Source organism: Caretta caretta, chromosome 8, assembly GCF_965140235.1.
Source record: "Caretta caretta isolate rCarCar2 chromosome 8, rCarCar1.hap1, whole genome shotgun sequence".
Lineage (NCBI taxonomy): Eukaryota > Metazoa > Chordata > Testudines > Cheloniidae > Caretta > Caretta caretta.
Window position 1 is genome coordinate 34,147,208 of NC_134213.1, and position 19,156 is coordinate 34,166,363.

The window sequence follows — 19,156 nt, forward strand, 5'->3', positions numbered from 1 at the left end:
TTTGGCTGTGTAGATGCACCCTAAGAGACCTCCAGCAGCTGCATAGTCCACATTCTTGAGGACACCCTTGCACAAGCATGTTCCCCACTGACTTCAGGGGAACTGAACAGTTCTTTTTGGAGCTTGGAATCTGAGAACACTAAATTAACAGCAGGTGGGTCCTAAATGTTCAAGACTTTGCATGTCAGCAAAGCAAGTCTAAGTCACCTGCTGGTGCTTATCACCACAGTATACAAGAGTCAAGTATATCTAGGTAGCCAGTGCTAAGAGCACAAGGCCAGTGAAACATGTCATCGCTTATGCCAGGGAGCAAACACATACCCAATTATGCATTAACAGCAGGTGACAGAATGACTTTGCTGACAGCCAGAACAGTGAACCTACAAGATCTCTAGATGGCAAAGCTAAGTTGACAAGAGGGGGTGAATTCCACAAAAGTCACAAGTCTGGCAGCAGCATACTGACCACACAGCTGTTCTCGCAGGCTAGAGAGAAAGCCTTAAATTCTTAAATCTCAACAGCACTGCTTGTGTTCAGTCCACATCAGGCAGCAGGAGCCAGGAACAGAAATTTGTAACTCCTGCCAACTCTCACTGGTCTTGGGAAGGTTAACTCCATCAGCAGTATCTTCCAGACAGACCCATGGATCAAACACCAACCCAAGGAGGGAGTAGAAATTCTAGTCACATGAGCGGCATGCCTGATCATGTCCCCCCTACCCACTCATCCTGCTGACTATATAGACAGCCCTTCACCTACAGCATCGCCAAAGTTTCTGGAATTAGGACTTAGGTTCCCTTTAAAATGCTTTTGTGCAACACAAATAAAAGTGACTCAATCCTTGGACAAAGGTGTTAAGTGGTTTGTGTCACACAGGAACATGCCATACCTTAGGCATTCTGCTCATGCCACCAACCAGAATGACTTCACCAATGTCGCTCTTGCTGACTTCAGCATCCTGCATGGCTTTTTGGCAAGGTGCTACTGTCCTCCTGATCAGATCTGCTACAATCCCCTCAAACTGGGAACGACTCAGCTTCATGTTCAAGTGCTTTGGTCCAGAAGCATCCATAGTAAGGTAGGGCAAGTTAATGTCCGTCTGCAAAACAAGAATTCACTGGTTATTAGAAGCAGGGAATCAAGACAAGCAACTATATGTGGCTTTCAGTGTTGTCACAGTTCAACAGATAACTGATCACTTACAGATGAAGCCAACAGGTTTCTGTAAGAATACCTTTAGGACTCTTTTGAAAAACATACTGAGTTTTTACACATATTTTAAGATTTCTGTATATCTTTACCCCATCCCCTATTGCCTCAGTTTAAGGAGGCTGGTCACCTTTTATATTAAGGTTCCAGTTACAAATGGCTTATAAAGGATAAATTATTAATATTATAAGCAGGTTACAGACATGATCTGCTTATGTTAGATGTTTATAACCATGGCTATAAGCAATCCATTGACCCATTAGACTTTAAAAATCTAACGATTGACATTTTAATAAATGGGTAATCAGTTAACTTATTATAAACTACATCTAAACAGAAACTTAACATTAAGTGCAACCACAGAATCTCTATGGTTAAGACAAATCTCATGTATTCTACCCAGTTTCTTCAGTGGTGGAACTTTACTGTACATTTACCTTTTTAAATTTTATAAAGCTGAGTCAGGCCCTGTTCACAGTAACTTTGCAGAGCTGTGAATTGTTTGCTGTAACCAACATGTGTAAACACACAGGAATGGGAGTCTAGAAACAAAAACCCACTAGCACCTTATTACATGCAATGTTTTTTATCAAGAGCTTCACATTTCACATCACAGAGGTTAAAAAAAATCGAAGTAGAAGAAAGTGACAAAACCCTGCAAGATAGAGCACATGCATATTTTCTGTTAAGAGAGTATAGAAAAATTCACCAAATACCATTTCTAATGTGTTTTTTTTTTTAAATACAAGACAGCCTACTCCACTGGGGTTAAACATTCAGCAACAACAAACTGTTTCCTCACAAACCAAACAATCTCTATTTTATAACATTTATGCTTGAGAACAAAGCCAATTGAACATTTTAAAACAATGATTTCCATTTAAAGTTAAGCACCAGGCATTACAATTTAAAATGCTCATTTTCTCTGACTATTTATGCAAGAGGTTTAAAATCCAGTGTCCCTGCTTATAAGTCCATTGCACTAATTTGAAGTGAGGCACAGCAAAACAGCAGCAAAAGTGCTGAGTCATGCTGACACTACAAATCACTGCAAAACATTAATGCCTCAACACACACACACACACGAACTTGATGGAGAAAGTTTGCAAAATCAGAACGGGTCCCTTGTTATAGACTAAAGCCAAGCTCTCTCCTCTTAAATAGCAAAGTCAATAAAGTCATATCAGAAGACTTTCCTGAAGGCTCTTCCTTATTTAACTCTTACTGGTGCAGTACAGAAGCATTTTCTGGCAGAATGGAGTGTATTTTCTAATGTAGTGTATTTTCTTTCTCCGGTGAGCTGGCAAACCAGAATCTGTTATGCCCTTGTCAGAACTATGTATCCATTGTGACTGACCTAAGGACCATGCTTCCTGTGATCTCCCCACTTTGCCAAAGAAAACTCCCACTCAGAAATAACAGTTCTTAACACTATTCAAATCCTGGAAATTGGAAACAAAGACTCGAACTCAGACACTGTCTAGTTGACTTCAACAACATTTAAATGAGACTGCTCCCTTCAATGAAAAATAATTAATCATTAGCAACGGATAAAGAGAGGGGTCTGGAAGCATCTGATAGGTGAAGCAGAGCGTGGGGGAAGCGATCCTTGGAATCTGCTCTCAGTCTCATGACTAACTCCCTTGTGTGCAGCTTTTAAAAGAGTAGTTTTTTTAAAAAACAGATTTTCTTCATTATGCAAATAAATGGTTCAGTCAGTGGTTACATTTAAAACTGTAAGATTTTGAATAGCTAGAAGTAAAGCCAGAATGTATCAGAAGCAGGATTATCAGCAATTCAATTCCTTGATGCCCTCCAGAGTTCTGGAATAAGTAGCATGCAGACATGAGAACAAGGTCAGATATTCCTACAGGAGAGAGAGGACATATTTTGGGGTCAAAGCTTACAGGATTAATATTCCTATCCCGGAGGCAGAAACTGCCGCTGTTGTCCTAAGCCTCAAGCAATTACCTTGCATCACCTAACAGATGTTCAGTTTTCTCTCAGATTGTTAATACCAATACTAGCTTATCAAAGCATTTCCCTCATGATGTCCTTTGCACATACTCAAGTTTGTTTTATTACTGCCTTCGCATTTGGCTGGTCTTTTACCTGTTAAATAAAATGTGCGAAGTGACATATCAAAGTGGCCAACTAATGCACTTTATTGTACAGTCATCTCACCTGCACAGATGAAGAGAGCTCACATTTGGCTTTTTCTGACGCTTCTCTCACTCTCTGAAGAGCCATGTTGTCTTTAGTCAGGTCAATGCCCGTCTAACCAATAAGAAATGTGTGTTAACAAAAAAACCTGTCAGTCTCCAAAAACCCAGAAGCCTGCAGCTGATATTTGCTGTAGGTCACCCCTGCCCCACTGTACTAGAAAGACATCTGCAAAAATTAGAATTTGAGTCCTAGTGCTTTGTCTGCTTATCCCCCACACTTGTAACCATAATGATAAATACGTGTATTTCACATTTTACATACATTAGCCCTAACCACCAAGTGAAGTAGTTTTGTAGTGATATATCCATTAACGATTAGAAGTATTGGAGCAGACACCGTACCTTGCTGAAGGTAACACTGGATCAATGACTGAGTTATAATTAAACTGCACAAATTTTCCAGCTGCCACCCTTGTGCTCCATCTATTAGGCAGTAGCATCATGCAGCACTGATGGATTTATGTGGCCAATTCCCTTGTAATATGAAAGGGGGGTGAATTATCTGTAGGACAACCCCATAGAGACAGTGTCAAAGGAACAGAAGAGCAGAAGTCTTGCTATTCTGTTTGACCTAGACTCCTGTGAGATGTCCACTCTTTAATTCGTATTTATTTTTTGACAAATATGAGGCAGAATACTAAAGAGCAATCCAAGTAATTTTAATACCCTACTCTTTTAGCATTTAGGTTAATAGTCAACTAAAACTCAAAACATACCAATACAGAAGAGGATCCTCATCCTTCTGAAGTAATTTGAGATTCCCTAGCTTTGAGAATTGGTTTTCAAAGCATTCTTAGTAACACAATCAAAATTACACATGGCATGTTATCTGTGCAAACAGATCTCATTTACCTCTCTCTTGAATTCCTTGACAATATGCTGCAGCAAGGCCTGGTCAAAATCTTCACCACCCAAGAAAGTGTCACCATTGGTAGATTTCACCTCAAAGACTCCCTTCTGAATTTCCAAAATAGAAATATCGAAAGTGCCACCACCCAAGTCATACACTGCAATACTAAGACAGAAAACAGAGAGACTATATGTCAATACCCTTTAAAGACAAAGTCTTTTGGCTTGAACACTTTCAAACTCATGAGACGGAGGTGCGGACAGTCATGTGAACCTTTACATTGCATGCATAGGCTATTGTCTACAAAGATGAAGGCTGATAGTGGGCCTGATCCTGCATTCCTTACACACCAAAAGTCCCCATTTGAAGACATCTGGCTCCTATTTAAACTGAGAGCTTGTGGTGCACAAGGAATGCAGGATCATGCCCACTATGTAATTTCAGCACCTGGTTTACTGTACTATTCAATTATTTCATCTCCTGGAGTACTGATGAATAGTAAGTTTCCCCTAAAGAAGCCTTCTCTAAAGAGGGAGTCACCAAGCTGACATAATCAGCCCATTCCATGCACATCTGGAATTTCTGACTTCAAATGAGAGTTCTGGGTGCACATGGACTATATGATTTTGCCATTATGTAACCTTGGTCATTTCTACTACCTGCCTTACTAGGGAAGGCTTCTCCAGGGGAACTTCTTATTTACCAATACTCTGTGCCTACCACTGACCAAACTAGAAAGTTTGGAACTGGATATTGCAGTTCAACCAGCCTTAACATTTGTATTAAAAAGAGAGAACATTTGTGGTTTGCCTCCCATAAAGTCATAAGGCAAATTAAGGTATGGCGCTAAAGCCCCAGCATTTCAGAGTTATCAGACAGCTTTTGGGAAAGGCTGGGGGAAGCAGAGAATGCTTACACAGCACTATAAACTAAGAAAAATTCTCTTCAACATGAATTTACAGTTTGTAAGATCTATCACAGCAAAATTGTTATGGTAATACTGACATGCAGAGGATAATAAAAATAAATTTCTTAACAGGTACATCAGGAAACAAATGCTTTCCAGGGAAGAGATCTTGTCGCCTACATGACAGTAAACCAGAACCTGGATAGAGATTTTTATGCCACATTTAAGCTTAAATATAACAAACCTCTCAACTCAATCATCTTGAAGAACCACACTAAGAAACTGTTATTACTAACCACGGTTCAGTGTGCTTAATTTAGAGGTGTGCAGTTGTGCTGCTGTGGAACTACTGCTAACTAATTTAAGATGCAGTTTTGGAACGAACATCTAAGATTCGGGGTTTTTTTTTTTTAAAACTGCTAAGAATGGAATAAAGCTCTGAGAGCAACTGCATAAAACAGATTACTGTGTGATTAGTTGAGCAATTAAGTCTGAACTAGGATTTTAAGAAACACAAAGTCTTAAATTATTTACAAAACAGAACCCTAAAGTGCTCTGGCTAAGAGGGATGGGGATTACTAGCAGACATTTACACTTTGTCTTCAGACTTGTCTAGACCATAAGCCAGGGCAGCAGCAGTTGGTTCATTAATCACCCTCAGGACGTTGAGTCCAGAAATCTGCCCAGCATCTTTAGTAGCCTGGAAAAGAGAAGAAAGTTGACCAGTGAGAGAAGTTAAAATCTCTGCTTACACACACAGGAAACACAGGAGCTTGTGACCCTACCTGCCTCTGAGAATCATTGAAGTAAGCAGGGACAGTGATGACAGCGTTCTTTGCTGAGTGTCCCAGGTAGTTTTCTGGAAAAGAAAAAACAGCAAGTTATTGTAGTTAACAACAACTTCAGACCCACTCTAAATCGTTGGTACATTGTTTATACTCCCTTAGCTATAAACAGAATAGGGGTCCTCAATCTGGGCTTTGTGACTTCCCTCCTTTTATGGAGAGATGGGAGAGGGTCCCAAAGCTTTTTTCCATTTTTAACATGGGGGTCACAGTATAGAAGAGCTCGTGACCTCTTAGAATAGCAGTCACCTCAAGACATTTCTATGCTTTCCACTAGTGATCAGACAAAACTGGTTAGTGTGAATTCACATATAACATTTGCAGACTTTGCTTTTATAGGGAGTAAAAAACAATCCTGAGGCTATTCCTTTACTTTGGAATGTCTTATATTTGGTCAACAGACTGCTTACCCATTGGCTATCATTTGTATGATTTGTTTGTCCAGTATAAGTATTTTCCACAGCAGAAGGATATACTGCAGATTAACGTTGGCAAATAAAAATGTAATTTATGGTTAATCAGAAAAGCTCCTAGTTTTCTGGCACATCCCTATTCAATATCACAACTTGCTGTTCTCTTTCAATTAGTATTGGAAGTAGAAAGTCATCACTAAACACAACAAACCTGTTCAAATATTTGGATGCACACTACCCATCCCAGAGACGTCACAGTACTTTATTTGCTTTAATATCCTTACAGCATTTCTAGCCAATCTAGTTTACAGCTTTTGCGGTGACTGGCCTATCTGGGATATCGGTTGGCCTGCTGCACAACACTAAAGACTGCCATTTCCAGAATCTGTAGGCAGTCTCTACCCTGCTGTACACTGCAACTCAGTCTTCTAGGCCTGTCCTTCCATCCCTGCTAGGCCTTGGTAGCTACTGCAAGGCTGAATAATCTATGTATAGTCAACACCCACGTGCAGTCTTACTTGTCATCACTTGATATTGGGGTGCACAAGTACTCTCCAACCCAGACAGCAGGTGAGGAGCAGTGAGAGCTCCAAAACTAAATGTCAAACTACCCCACCCTATTGTAGTTGGGGGATTTCCTTGAGGTCACAGTAGGCATGGAAGGGGAAAGAATCTCCAGCTCTGTGGGCCATCGGCCTGGCAGAGCTCCACAGCCACCACTAGCTAGGGAGAAGTACTTCACAACATGAGGTCCCTTTAACATTTCTTCTCTTGATGACTGATATCAACTAGCCATGTAAGAACCAACCCACCCATCATCATTCCCATCAGTCTACTAGCCACATAATGCAACTGGGCAGAGCTTAACTCCACGTGTAGAAAAGCAGCAGATTTAGGAAGCTGACATGTTACAGCTAGCTAGGCAGAGGACCGAACCCTGTCTGAATAGGAAGTCAAATAGTTGCTGTATAGACCAAAGGCTAGTAGGTATTTGTGACAGCAGCCGCTATGCCAAAGGAGGCAAGTATTAGGAGTTTGTAAATGGCAAATTTCACAATATGCACGGTTATCTGGAAGAGATGAATAAGCATGTACAGGATCCTGGGAGGAGGAAGGAGTGTGCACTACTTCACAGCCTGCAGACATGACTGACATTTTGTTTGAAACACGTATTTCAAGACTCTGCAAATTGAGACTTCGAATAAGAGCAATCAAGATAAAGCTTTGCCTGAAGCTGTAACTCTGTCAAATACCCTGACTTGGTCAGAACAAAATTAAGGGTCCTTCACTCTCCCTGAGGGTAAAACATAGCCTACTACCTTATCCCTACAAAATCTGATGTAACTCAGGCCATGGTTTAGAAGGGTTCTAGAAGGAAGTTTTTATTAGGGCTGTAGTATGCTCAATATATTTATCAGACACCTAGTACCAATACCATGGTTAAACTTGTGCTCAAACAAGTTAAACAAGGTAAACACCTTGCTGTACCAACCTGCAGTCTCCTTCATCTTCATTAATACAAAGGCACCAATTTGGCTTGGAGAATACAGCTTCCCATGCGCTTCTACCCAGGCATCACCATTAGAGGCACGGACAATTTTAAAAGGAACATTTTTACTGAAACACAAGAATTTCACATTGTGTAAAGTTTGTCTAGATAACACTGAATGCATCAAACAAGACTTTAAATCATGATTTGAAGACTTCAGTAACTCAGCCAGAGGCTGGGGTCTATTACAGGGAGTGGGTGGCCGATGGTCTGTGGCCTGCAACATACAGAAGGTCAGACTAGATGATCATGATAGACTAAAAGGCCAGAAGGGACCATGAGTCTAAGCCCTACGGTGAATACACAGCTGGTATTGCTGGTTAATCTGAAATTGGCAAAACATAGTGACACCTTGGTTTTAAAGGGAGAGATCCTACAGTAAACCTTCCCCTAACAGCCTCAGATGTAAGGGAGGCATCTGACAATACTATTTGCAATGGTTTCCATCCAGGATCTTTGCATTTCTTGGAAAAGGTCAATACCAATGAGTTTGATTCAGCTCTGATGTATCCTGGCATCAGTTACAGGCAAGAACCCTGAGTAAGCTCAGGGTCGTCCAATTTGCTCCCTCCCGAAGGGCCCTATACAGGCTGTCAGCCTCCTGACACCACTCTTCACTCAACTCTGAAATATGGACTCTGGAGCCCTCATTTGCTGCACTGCAGTTGGTGGCCCTTTCACTCTACCCTTCTAGCATTGCAACCGTTCAGCTACGCAGCCCAATCTCGCTGCCCATTAAGTTCCTTACTGCTGTCCTCCCCACTTTTCCTTTCAGCCACTCTTCCGCCATTGCTCTTCTCTGAGTACCTACCAGAACACTCAGTTTTTATCACTTACACAAGACCTAAAATGTGCCGTTGCTACAGAAGTCATGATTAGAACCCAATCTGTGTGCACATTACTCTAATCCAGCAACACAGTCTCACTGTAACCTGTCCTTTCACATCCCCCAGCTCCTTTGTTTTTTCTTATATGCATGTCAACTCGTTTGTTTGGTTTTTTTGTTACACAGTAGACTTGTAAGCTCTCTGGGGCAAAGACAGTGTTTTCGGAGTGCTGTAAAAATAACTATCAGAACCTCTCACTTGCTTAAGTCCAAAATAACGTAAGGCCTATACCTTCAAAAAACCAGAATGTTTAAAAACTTTCACACTAATCTGTGTTGGACAGAGTAATTTTGCATAAAACACCTGCAGAAGATTCAGTTTATAGACTCAGGTACACCCAACTTTCTGCAGTATTTTGCAGAAAGTGCTGAGATTAAGGATCTACATTAAGTTATAAACACATAAGAATTTCTGGGCACACAATAAAAGCAATGAGCACTGAACCTGAACAGTTTCATTTAAGAATCCCAGTGTAAACTGTGCCATGAATGCAATTATGCAAACTTTAATTGATGTTAAACAAGATCAAACAAGTGGTCCACCTAGTCCAGAAGCCATCCTCTGACAGTGGCCATCATCAGCTGATTCAGAGGTAGATGCAAGAAACCCAATGGTGGAAAATTAAGAGATAATAGAAATCTTTTCCAGAGGTGTAGGTTAAGCCCACCCCCCCCCCATTAGCTAGTGGTTGGCTTATATTTCTCATCCACTTCAATATCTAACCATATTTTGAATCCCATAACTCTTGGCCTCCAATATCCTGTGACAATAAATTCCACAGGTTACTTTATGCACTAGATAGAAAGTATTTCCTTAATAAATTGCAGGCATGCTGCTTTCCTTTTCATTAAATGTTTTTGTATTATGAGAGTTTACTAAAGTGAGGAAAATAGCTTTCAAGTAGGACAAGCCACTAGAACTGAATTGCAATCCAGAGAGAAGTGGCCATTAAATTACTGTTCTTCTCCCTCTCATGAAAGGTAACAGCTATTCAGTATTCCAATCACAAGGCATCTGCTCAGAACTTTTATATGACAGACATTATGTAGAAACTATAACCTTCCTTGTAATTCAGTGAATATTACGTGTGCAGTGTTCTATACAACGCGGACTCAATCAGAAGTAAGATGCAGGAAACCCTCAGGGCAGGGGCTCTCAGGGTTCTGTACAGTACAAAGTACAGTCAGCACTTTGTCATTTGATCCATTCCTCTTGCCAATGCAGACAGCACCAGCTATACTGCATTGTCAAGAACCAATTACAAGTCCGCCCCTAAAAAGCTTAAAAAGCATCATTAATAAATGCAGTGAAACACAGGCTAAACTTTTGAGGAATATGAGCAAACATGGGATACTATGCACCGAGTACCATGTCCCACCATGTAGAAACAGCACTTTGTTTTAGGCCATGCATGGGCATGCTGCACTCTGCAAATTCTCTTTCCAGAACTGGGGAATAACGTTAATTAGTTTTACTCACATATCTTTCTGTACTTCAGAATCATCATAGCGCCGTCCAATGAGACGTTTGGTAGCATAGAATGTATTCTGTGGGTTAGTTACAGCCTGTCGTTTAGCTGGCATCCCAACCAATCGTTCACCATCAGCTGTAAATGCTACAACAGATGGGGTAGTTCTGGCACCTTCGGCATTTTCCAGCACCTACGTAAAAATGGTGAGAGTCTATAACGCAGGAAAACCACCTGCAAAAGCGGCAGCACTGATTCCCTCCCTTAGATAAATTGTTATACACTAGTAGTTACTCACCTTTGCTTGTTTTCCTTCCATAACTGCCACACAGGAGTTAGTTGTGCCCAAATCAATACCAATAACAGCACCTTTGACTGCTTCTGAGCTGCAAAATATATTTAAAACAAATGTTAGGGTTACCGCTAAAGGAGGATGCAACCAGTGAAACAACCAAAAAGCTTTCTCTCCCGGCAAGATGATGTGGGGAGCGGAGGAATTACCTTTCAACCAGATTCTACCTGCAGTTGGGGAAGCAAATCCATTTTCCACTCTAGAGTAATAGAGGAAATTGGAGAACAACCGAGCCTATGTTGGAAATCAACTTAGTATCAGCAAATTGTGGTTCTGTATTAGATTTGGTCATTCCAGGCATATGTTGTGTCTAAATTCTTACTCGTTTTCGATGTTCCACTGTGAAATCCCCTGGACTTTTTATTGGCTAGCATCACGCTTTAAATACTTAAGAGTCTGTATGCTATTTGTGAATGTGGTCCTTCAAATACTGATGTCAAATCAGTTCTAACATCCCTAAACATCAAGTCTTTCATATGAAAGGCCTAATTCCACTTGGGGAGAGGGAGTAAATCTAAAATAAGCAAGGCTGTCAAGCAATTAAAAAAAATTCATCGTGATTCATCACACTGTTAAACAATAGAATATTGCTGAATATATTGAATATTTAAATATTTTTGGATGTTTTCTACATTTTCAAATATATTAACTTCAATTACAACACAGAATACGAAGTGTACAGTGCTCACTTTATTTTTATTACCAGTATTTGCACTATAAACAAAATAGCATTTTTCAATTCACCTAAGTACTGTAATGCAATCTCTTTATCATGAAAGTTGAATTTACAAATGTAGAATTACGTACAAAAAACCTGCATTCAAAAATAAAACAATGTAAAATTTTAAAGCCCGCAAGCCCATTCAGCCAGTCGCTCAGACATACATTTGTTTACATTTGCAGGAGATAATGCTGCCAGCTTCTTGTTTATGTTACCTGAAAGTAACAACAGGCGTTCTCATGGCACTGTTGTAGCTGGCATCCCAAGATATTTACGTGCCAGATGCACTAAAGATTCATACGTCATCCCTTCATGCTTCAACCACCATTCCAAAAGAAAATGCGTCCATGCTGATGACGGGTTCTGCTCGATAACAATCCAACGCAGTGCATGTTCATTATTATCTGAGTCAGGTGTCACCAGCAGAAAGTTGATTTTCTTTTTTGGTGGTTCAGGTTCTGTAGTTTCCATATCGGACTGTTGCTCTTTTAAGACTTCTGAAAGCAAGCTCCACACCTCGTCTCTTAGATTTTGGAATGCATTTCTGATTCTTAAACCTTGAGTCAACTGCTGTAGCTATCTTTAGAAATCTCACATTCGTACCTTCTTTGTGTTTTGTCAAATCTGCAGTGAACGTGTTCTTAAAATGAAGAACATGTGCTGGGTCATTATCCAAGAATGCTATAACAGGAAATATATGGCAGAATGCAAGTAAAACAGAGCAGGGGACATACAATTCTGCCCCAAGGAGTTCAGTCAGAAATTTAATTAACGCTTATTTTTTTAACAAGCATCATCAGCATGGAAGCACATCCTCTGGAAGGGTGGCCGAAGCACATCTGGCACGTAAATACCTTGCGATGCCGGCTACAAAAGTGCCATGCAAACGGCTGTTCTCACTTTCAGGTGACATTGTAAATAAGAAGTGGGCAGCGTTATCTCCCTTAAATGTAAACAAACTTGCTTATTTTCGAGATTGGCTGAACAAGAAGTAGGACTGAGTAGACTTGTAGGCTCTGAAGTTTTATATTGTTTTATTTTTGAATGCAGTCATGTAACAAAAAAACAAAAATCTACATCTACATTCAGGAGAAAGTTCACCTCATACCATTTTGTAGTGCAGTCTGAAATACTATTTCTTTTGTTTATCATTTTTACAGTGCAAATATTTGTAATTAAATATAATATACACATTGACTTCAATTACAACACAGAATATATATGAAAATGTAGAAAAACATCCAAAATATTAAACAGCATATCAATTGAAATTTATTAAACAGTGCAATTAAAACTGTGATTAATCGTGATTAATTTTTGAGTTAATAGTATGAGTTAACTGCGATTAATCGACAACCCTAAAAAAAAAAGTTAAACTGATCAGAATTACCGGCAGTAGCTTTTTATCTGACACTTGCAATAGTTCCCCTACACACAGTTTTGATTACAAATTCCCATGAAAAGCCTATTCCCTGCATGCTAACCTGGAAAATCTGTAACAGATTTATTCATTCATATAGCAAGCATAAAAGCTATAGTACATTTATGAAGAGTTAATACAGAAATCCAGGATTTTTGTAGTCAGAGCCTCTCATTTGTATCTAATAATTCAGACATTAATAGTCACACCTGCTTGAAAGCAGCTGCCTGGAGGAGAGAGACTATAAAAAGTGCTCAGATTAGTTTAAAAGGCAATTTTCAGAATGGAAAAGTGAAAATCTATAGATAAAGAGGATGAACTAAGGCCCTGTTGAGGTCCTCTGATCCTGGGGTATTTAGAGCTACAGCTAACTTTCTTTCTGAAAAAAGACATGCTAACATTTTTAAGCCTTGACTGTGGGGTAACATGATGGGTGATATTTCTGACTGAAATGATTTACAGGGAGGCTCTGCTTTTGGGAGAGGTTGAATATCCTTTTTCCTTAGTTTACTTGAGAAAACTTGCCTTCAGTTGCAATTACACCAATTTATTAGACATGCAGTGAGCAAAGATAGGAGATAGCCCCAGGTGTGAGCTTTTCCTCTAGGGTTTCACCTCAAACCCCTCCCACCCGAGGTACCTCACTTCCATAACTTTTTGGTTCCAGTACTAAAGGAGTTACATCAACTATATAACTTGATGAAAAAAAGATAACAGACCAGAATCTTTGGGTTTATTTTTTACCTTGGATTAATAAATTAAGAAAATCTGCAGAATATATTGTGAGGGAGCACAAACCACTTCAAAGAAAAAAAATGAAAGTAAACTGATTTGCAGAGCTGTGGAACCCTCTCCAACACAATAACAGAAGATAATGCTGATGATACATCAGGATTAGCAGATAGTAATCTGTCACACCCATGTAATGTTCTGATTTCATAAGTAAGGGGGATTCCTAAATAGAATAAACTTTTCAGGGATACAGAGTTCTAACTGTTTCCTGAAAAAGCGAGGGAAACAAATAAGGAGACAGAGTCAGTCTTGAGAAAGCACCAAGTTTTGCAAATTTTAATACACAATTTTCCTCTATTACTTTATATTGGATGGGAGAGAAGTGGTGTGTGTATTGATTATGCCCACAAAACAAATGTTTTTGCTTCAAAAGAAGTTTAATTGGGATCTATGGAACTAATTGATGGATTAGATGATGTTAAAAAGGTTTTATTAAGTATCTTCTTTGCATTCCAATAAATAGGTTTGTTTGGAATTTTATTAGGTCTAAAAACTGTGTGTGTAGCAGGAAATTTGTTACCATACTTAGTATCTGATTATCTATGAAATGCTGCGCCAGTAGAGGACTTTTTGTTTCTCCTTAATTAACCATACACACATCTGACCAAGGATTTCAGATTATGAAGCTGGAGTCAATTTAAGTATCAAGACTATTACACAGTTATTTGTTTTTCTTACAGTTCAATCTTTTCCTCGCTCTCAAAAAAAGGGGGGCGGGGAGGAGGGAAGAGGAGACATACTTACGCATACTTCCTACTTGATACTGTTCTGAGAACATCTTGACTGAGAGTATTCCAGACTGCCTATAAAATAAAGTCAGGATATTACAGCAATCAGAGGTTTCTTGCATCTTATTTTGGGTAAGATTACCTCACATCCAGTATTTAAAAGGATCTGTAGCTGTGCTACCTTAAAAATAATAAAATGTGATACACCTCTACCACCACATTAGCTGTGTGTTTAATCTTCAAAATTCCTTTTACTTAACTGAAAACTAACCAAGGACTCAAGAAAATATTTCGTTATATTATACAGCCACAGAACATTTACCTTAAGTTTTATTATTTGTTGTTTATATGAAATGTGAACACTAAGACCCATATTATCCAAGCTGAGCAAGTTGCTGGTATAGAAGATTCTTGTTATGAACATGCACAAGTTAAACTTGTTGCAAACGCTGCAACAAGTAAAACTGAATTTTTTAGCCTCTTTAGCAACCAGCAGCAAACAAACATTAACCAAGTTTCTTGAAATTTCCTCAAAGGGTAGACTAGACCACATTGCTTCAGAGTTTCATTCTTTCGAGTAGGTTTAAGAGATGCTGAACAAAAACTTCAGTGTTTGTGTGTGTGTAACCTCATGTAACATCTTAGTACAAACAGAACCCCATCATAAGAAGAGAATACTGCTTTGTTAATACTTCAGAGAATACAAGCCCCTCCTGCTTAGCATACACTTTGACCTGGGGATGAGTGAGAAGAGGAGAGGCAGGAAGCAAAAAGAGGAGAGGCCGGAGGCTGAATCCAGCTACATTATGTAACTAATGTCACACCCTGAGCACTGCTGTTAGAGTGACCTAATACCTGATGTAGACATGGCTAGGTCAACTTCTGTTGGCCTACCGATCACCTCTTGGAGAGGGGAATTAACTATATTGGCAGAAAAACCACTTTCATCAATGAGGCAAGTATCTACACTATGGTGCTACTGCAGTACAGCTGCTGCACCATAGCTGTGCCACTGTAAATCATCCTGAGATCTTGACAGAGTATCTCTCTGTACACAGATCAAGGAGCTCAGAAACTAGGCTGCTGTTCAGCATTGATCCCCATTATCCTTGAATATCCACCTCAATATGATCCCCATTATCCTTGAACTGCTTAACCATTTGCCCTTCAGTTGCCTCGTCTGTAAAATGGGCATAATATTTATTTACCAGAAAAAAGTAGAAATTCTTAGCCATTTAAGATTCTCATTATAGGGCCAGATACAACTCCCACTAAAACCAAAGGGGGTCTTTCAGTTTCAAATCCACCGAGTTACCTTGAAAATCTCTTGCCTGTCAGCAATATCAACTGACAAATGCTCCTTAACTAAAGATTCTCTACTTTTTTTTAATTTTTGAGGGACAAAAAAGATACAAAGCTTTTTACTTTTAAAAACAGTTCCTAAAACATGTGCTTAGTAAGAGATTAGCTGAAAACTACACAGTAGTAGAGCTGAACTCTGGCACTAAACTCTGTCAACACATGCCGACAATGAAGGTCAAAGGAAGAGCCCCCGCCCCCTAAACGCCAATGACTCTGTGCTGAACCACCTTTATTAGGTACTCCCATTCATCAGTCTGGGTGTTAAAATCAGAACTCTCCTGCTCTTACAGTTAAATCCATTTTAAACGCCCAGATTCCAGAAGAGCCCTTCCCATCTCCAGCCGCCCCACTCCTCCGGTGCTCCCTCATCACGAGCATCTCAGCACCTAAGGGACCCATGAACTCATCCCCCAGCAGTACAAGGCCGCCAGGACGGACAGGGAACGAGGCCGAGATTACAGGACTTGCTCCAGGTGGCCTCGGGACAGGCAGCGATCCAAGCTGGAGAGTTACACAACCCCGCAGGATACGGGCCCTGGACTCGCCCCGGAGCTCAGCACGGGGCTACCAGCACCAGGGCCTCCACCAGCCTAGGCATCCCCTCCCTCTGTCTCGGGGCCCCACCGCGCAAGTCGCCGGCAGAGCCCAGCCATGGCCCCCGGAGGGAGCCTTACACCCCGCCCCCACCCTCGGGCACCCCGCACCACGAGGAGGGCGCCGCCCCCCTCGCTTCCCACTTCCCCCAGGTAACGCGCGGGGCCCCCGCGCACCAGCCCCCCCACGGGGCCCGGCCCCGCACCTGAGCGAGGCCGGGGCTAGGAGCGGTGCCCCGGCGGGGCAGCAGGTGGAGGCGGGCGGCGGTGCGGCTGGCGCTCAGCATGGTCCGGGTGCGGTGGGGCCGGAGACTCTCACGCGGAGAGGAGAGTGCGGCCTGCGCAGCGGCTCTTCTGGAAACCTCCACCCACGTGGGCCGGGGTCAGCTCACCCGGACGGGGCTGGCGACTACAAAGGCCTGACCCCGCACCAACGCCTTAGCGCCACGCGCCGCAGTGGAGACTACGCGGCAACCCCGCGCGGCACCTTCCCGCGCGCGCTACCCGATCCCGCGCTGCGGCCGACAAGCCTCCTGTGAAGCGCTGGCACCCTGGGGGAGTTCCACACAGGCACTGTGCCGGACAGCTGGGGTCCTGACAGGCACGGCGTACTCAAGGTCGGACGAGATGAAACACTGGGAAATTGCAGCGGCCTTGCGTCAGGGCGACTGCACACTACGCTTCAAGAGCGCATGCGCTGTCTGCTCAGGGAGGTCGGTACAGCCCATGCGCAGATGAGCCGGAAGGTGGCTGTTTCCGACGACCTTACTGAGCATGCGCAGTCGGAAGGCTGCCGAGGGACCACGTGTCCTCTGCTGCCAGCGGGGGCTGGTGGGGTTCTGCTACTTGAGCTGCCAGTGGTGTGTGAAACCAGCCCCGGGGGACAAGGGTCTTGCGGGGGAAAGCCCGGGGGGAGGAGATGTAGTTCCGCGGGCACAGCCTTCCCGCGCAGGCATAGGCGGCTCGGCTCCCCACTCGCTGCTGGCAGTACCGGGGTGTGACACACGTCACGCCTGCCCCCACAGCAGGGTGGGTTCCTCTTGCCTGCCCCCCACCCCTTTTGCTCCATGCAGGACACTGGCCTTATGGGCCACTGGCCTGCCTGGCCCAGCGTGGCATGCCCATGGGCAGCATGGCCTATGGAGCCCCTAAGGCTGCTCCCTGGGCCACACTGCCCATAAGAGGGGTCTCTCCTCGTGCTGCAGCAGTTATGGCATGGCTATCCTGTTAACCTGCCCTGCCGCTGCACACGGGTGCAGCGCGCTCTGTGTTTCACATCAGCGTTTTCAAAAGTGACCCTTGCCCAACCTCAGCCACTTGGGGCCTGCTTTTCTGAGCTGCTGAGCCCAACTTGAGTCAATGGAGATTCTAGTAGCTCAGTGTTCTGAAAATCGGGCCCAAGATGTCTCAGGCTGGGCACCCAAAAGTGAGAGACACAAAATCACTGTCTACTTTTCAAAATTTTGGCTCATCTGATTGCCCTGGGTCAAGTAGCGAGTCAGTGTTGGAACCCACCATGGGACCCAGAGGTTCTGACTCCCAGTTCTGCTCTTAACCGTTTATTTCCACTTCCAATTCTGCCACTTGTGCATTTTGTTACCCCAATTTTGTTACCCCGTATTTTTGCACAGGCTTTCCCATTAGCACATAGTAGATATGAACAAGTGCAGTTCACACGACGCTAAAAGCTTTTGTTTTAGTCTCTCTAAGGAAACAAACACTATCTTCGGTCACGTTTGGAAGCTGATCATCACAGCCAGAAAGGCAGGGAACAATTTTCAGCTATTGAAACCCTATTCTGTTGGATCTGAATCTATCAGGGGGAGGGGTTCAGATAAATAGATAAATGAGCTGGGAGTACAAACAATATACCCATGTAAGTGTGTCTGTTGGTGCTGCTCTCTCACATTACCAGACAGGGGCAGCAGACTGCCATGCTAAAGTTACATTGCTTTCAGAAAAAAGAAAAGGAGGTTTTGTGGCACCTTAGAGACTAACACATTTATTAGAGCATAAGCTTTCGTGAGCTACAGCTCACTTTATGGCCCACCTTGATTATCACTACAAAAGGTCCCCCCCCCCCCAGCTCTCCTGCTGGTAATAGCTCACCTTTCCTGATCACTCTTGTTACAGTCTGTATGTTACCCCCCATTGTTTCATGTTCTCTGTGTATATAAAATCTCTCCACTATATTTTCCACTGTATGCATCCGATGAAGGGAGCTGTAGCTCATGAAAGCTTATACTCTAATAAATTTGTTAGTCTCTAAGATGCCACAAGTACTCCTTTTCTTTTTACGGATACAGACTAACACAGCTGCTACTCTGAAACATCTCTTTCAGACTCTTCTTGTGAATGATGAGCAGTATGAGAAAGTCTACTTAATTCAAATTATTGACAAAGAACTTGCAAGTATTGGCAAGGTTGCAGTTAAAGCAAAAGTGTTCTCAGTGGGAACTGTCCTGAAGCATTGTCTGCAACAATCCCTCGTTTTCTTTTCATTTACAGAGTCAGTGATAGAAAGACTGTCTATCCAATCCTGCCAAAAATGAGCCTCTAATTCTTGGCTCAGTTGCACTAACTGTACAGGCTGCTATCAACAAAGCAGCAGCCAGTTCAATTCAGTACTCAACAAGGATGTTGTAATAACAAATGAAGAAAGCAGCTCTCTTGAGTAGCTGAACTCAGAGCCTAAACATTTCCTCCATGTCACTGCAGGGGTAAGAGACTGAAGTGTCCTGCAGCAGCTCTGCGTACAGTGCCCTTGGAATGTTGGTGGTTTAATATTTCAGAATCTTTAGTTGATTTTAGCCAGGGAGCATACTCCTGAAAAGT

General features: G+C 42.2%; 1 protein-coding gene across 1 annotated transcript in view; it reads right to left on the reverse strand.

The window, feature by feature from the left end:
- Positions 1–16,902, reverse strand: part of HSPA9 (heat shock protein family A (Hsp70) member 9) — a 34,556-nt gene extending 17,654 nt beyond the window's left edge. Inside the window, exons 1-10 of the mRNA XM_048860479.2 lie at positions 16,528–16,902; positions 14,383–14,441; positions 10,652–10,739; positions 10,365–10,546; positions 7,942–8,066; positions 5,977–6,050; positions 5,785–5,891; positions 4,287–4,449; positions 3,394–3,486; positions 890–1,099 (exon numbers count right to left, since the gene is read on the reverse strand). Of these exons, the coding sequence (XP_048716436.1) occupies positions 890–1,099; positions 3,394–3,486; positions 4,287–4,449; positions 5,785–5,891; positions 5,977–6,050; positions 7,942–8,066; positions 10,365–10,546; positions 10,652–10,739; positions 14,383–14,441; positions 16,528–16,608 (1,182 nt within the window). The 5' untranslated portion in view covers positions 16,609–16,902. The remainder of the gene's footprint in view (positions 1–889; positions 1,100–3,393; positions 3,487–4,286; positions 4,450–5,784; positions 5,892–5,976; positions 6,051–7,941; positions 8,067–10,364; positions 10,547–10,651; positions 10,740–14,382; positions 14,442–16,527) is intronic.
- Positions 16,903–19,156: the final 2,254 nt, after the last annotated feature.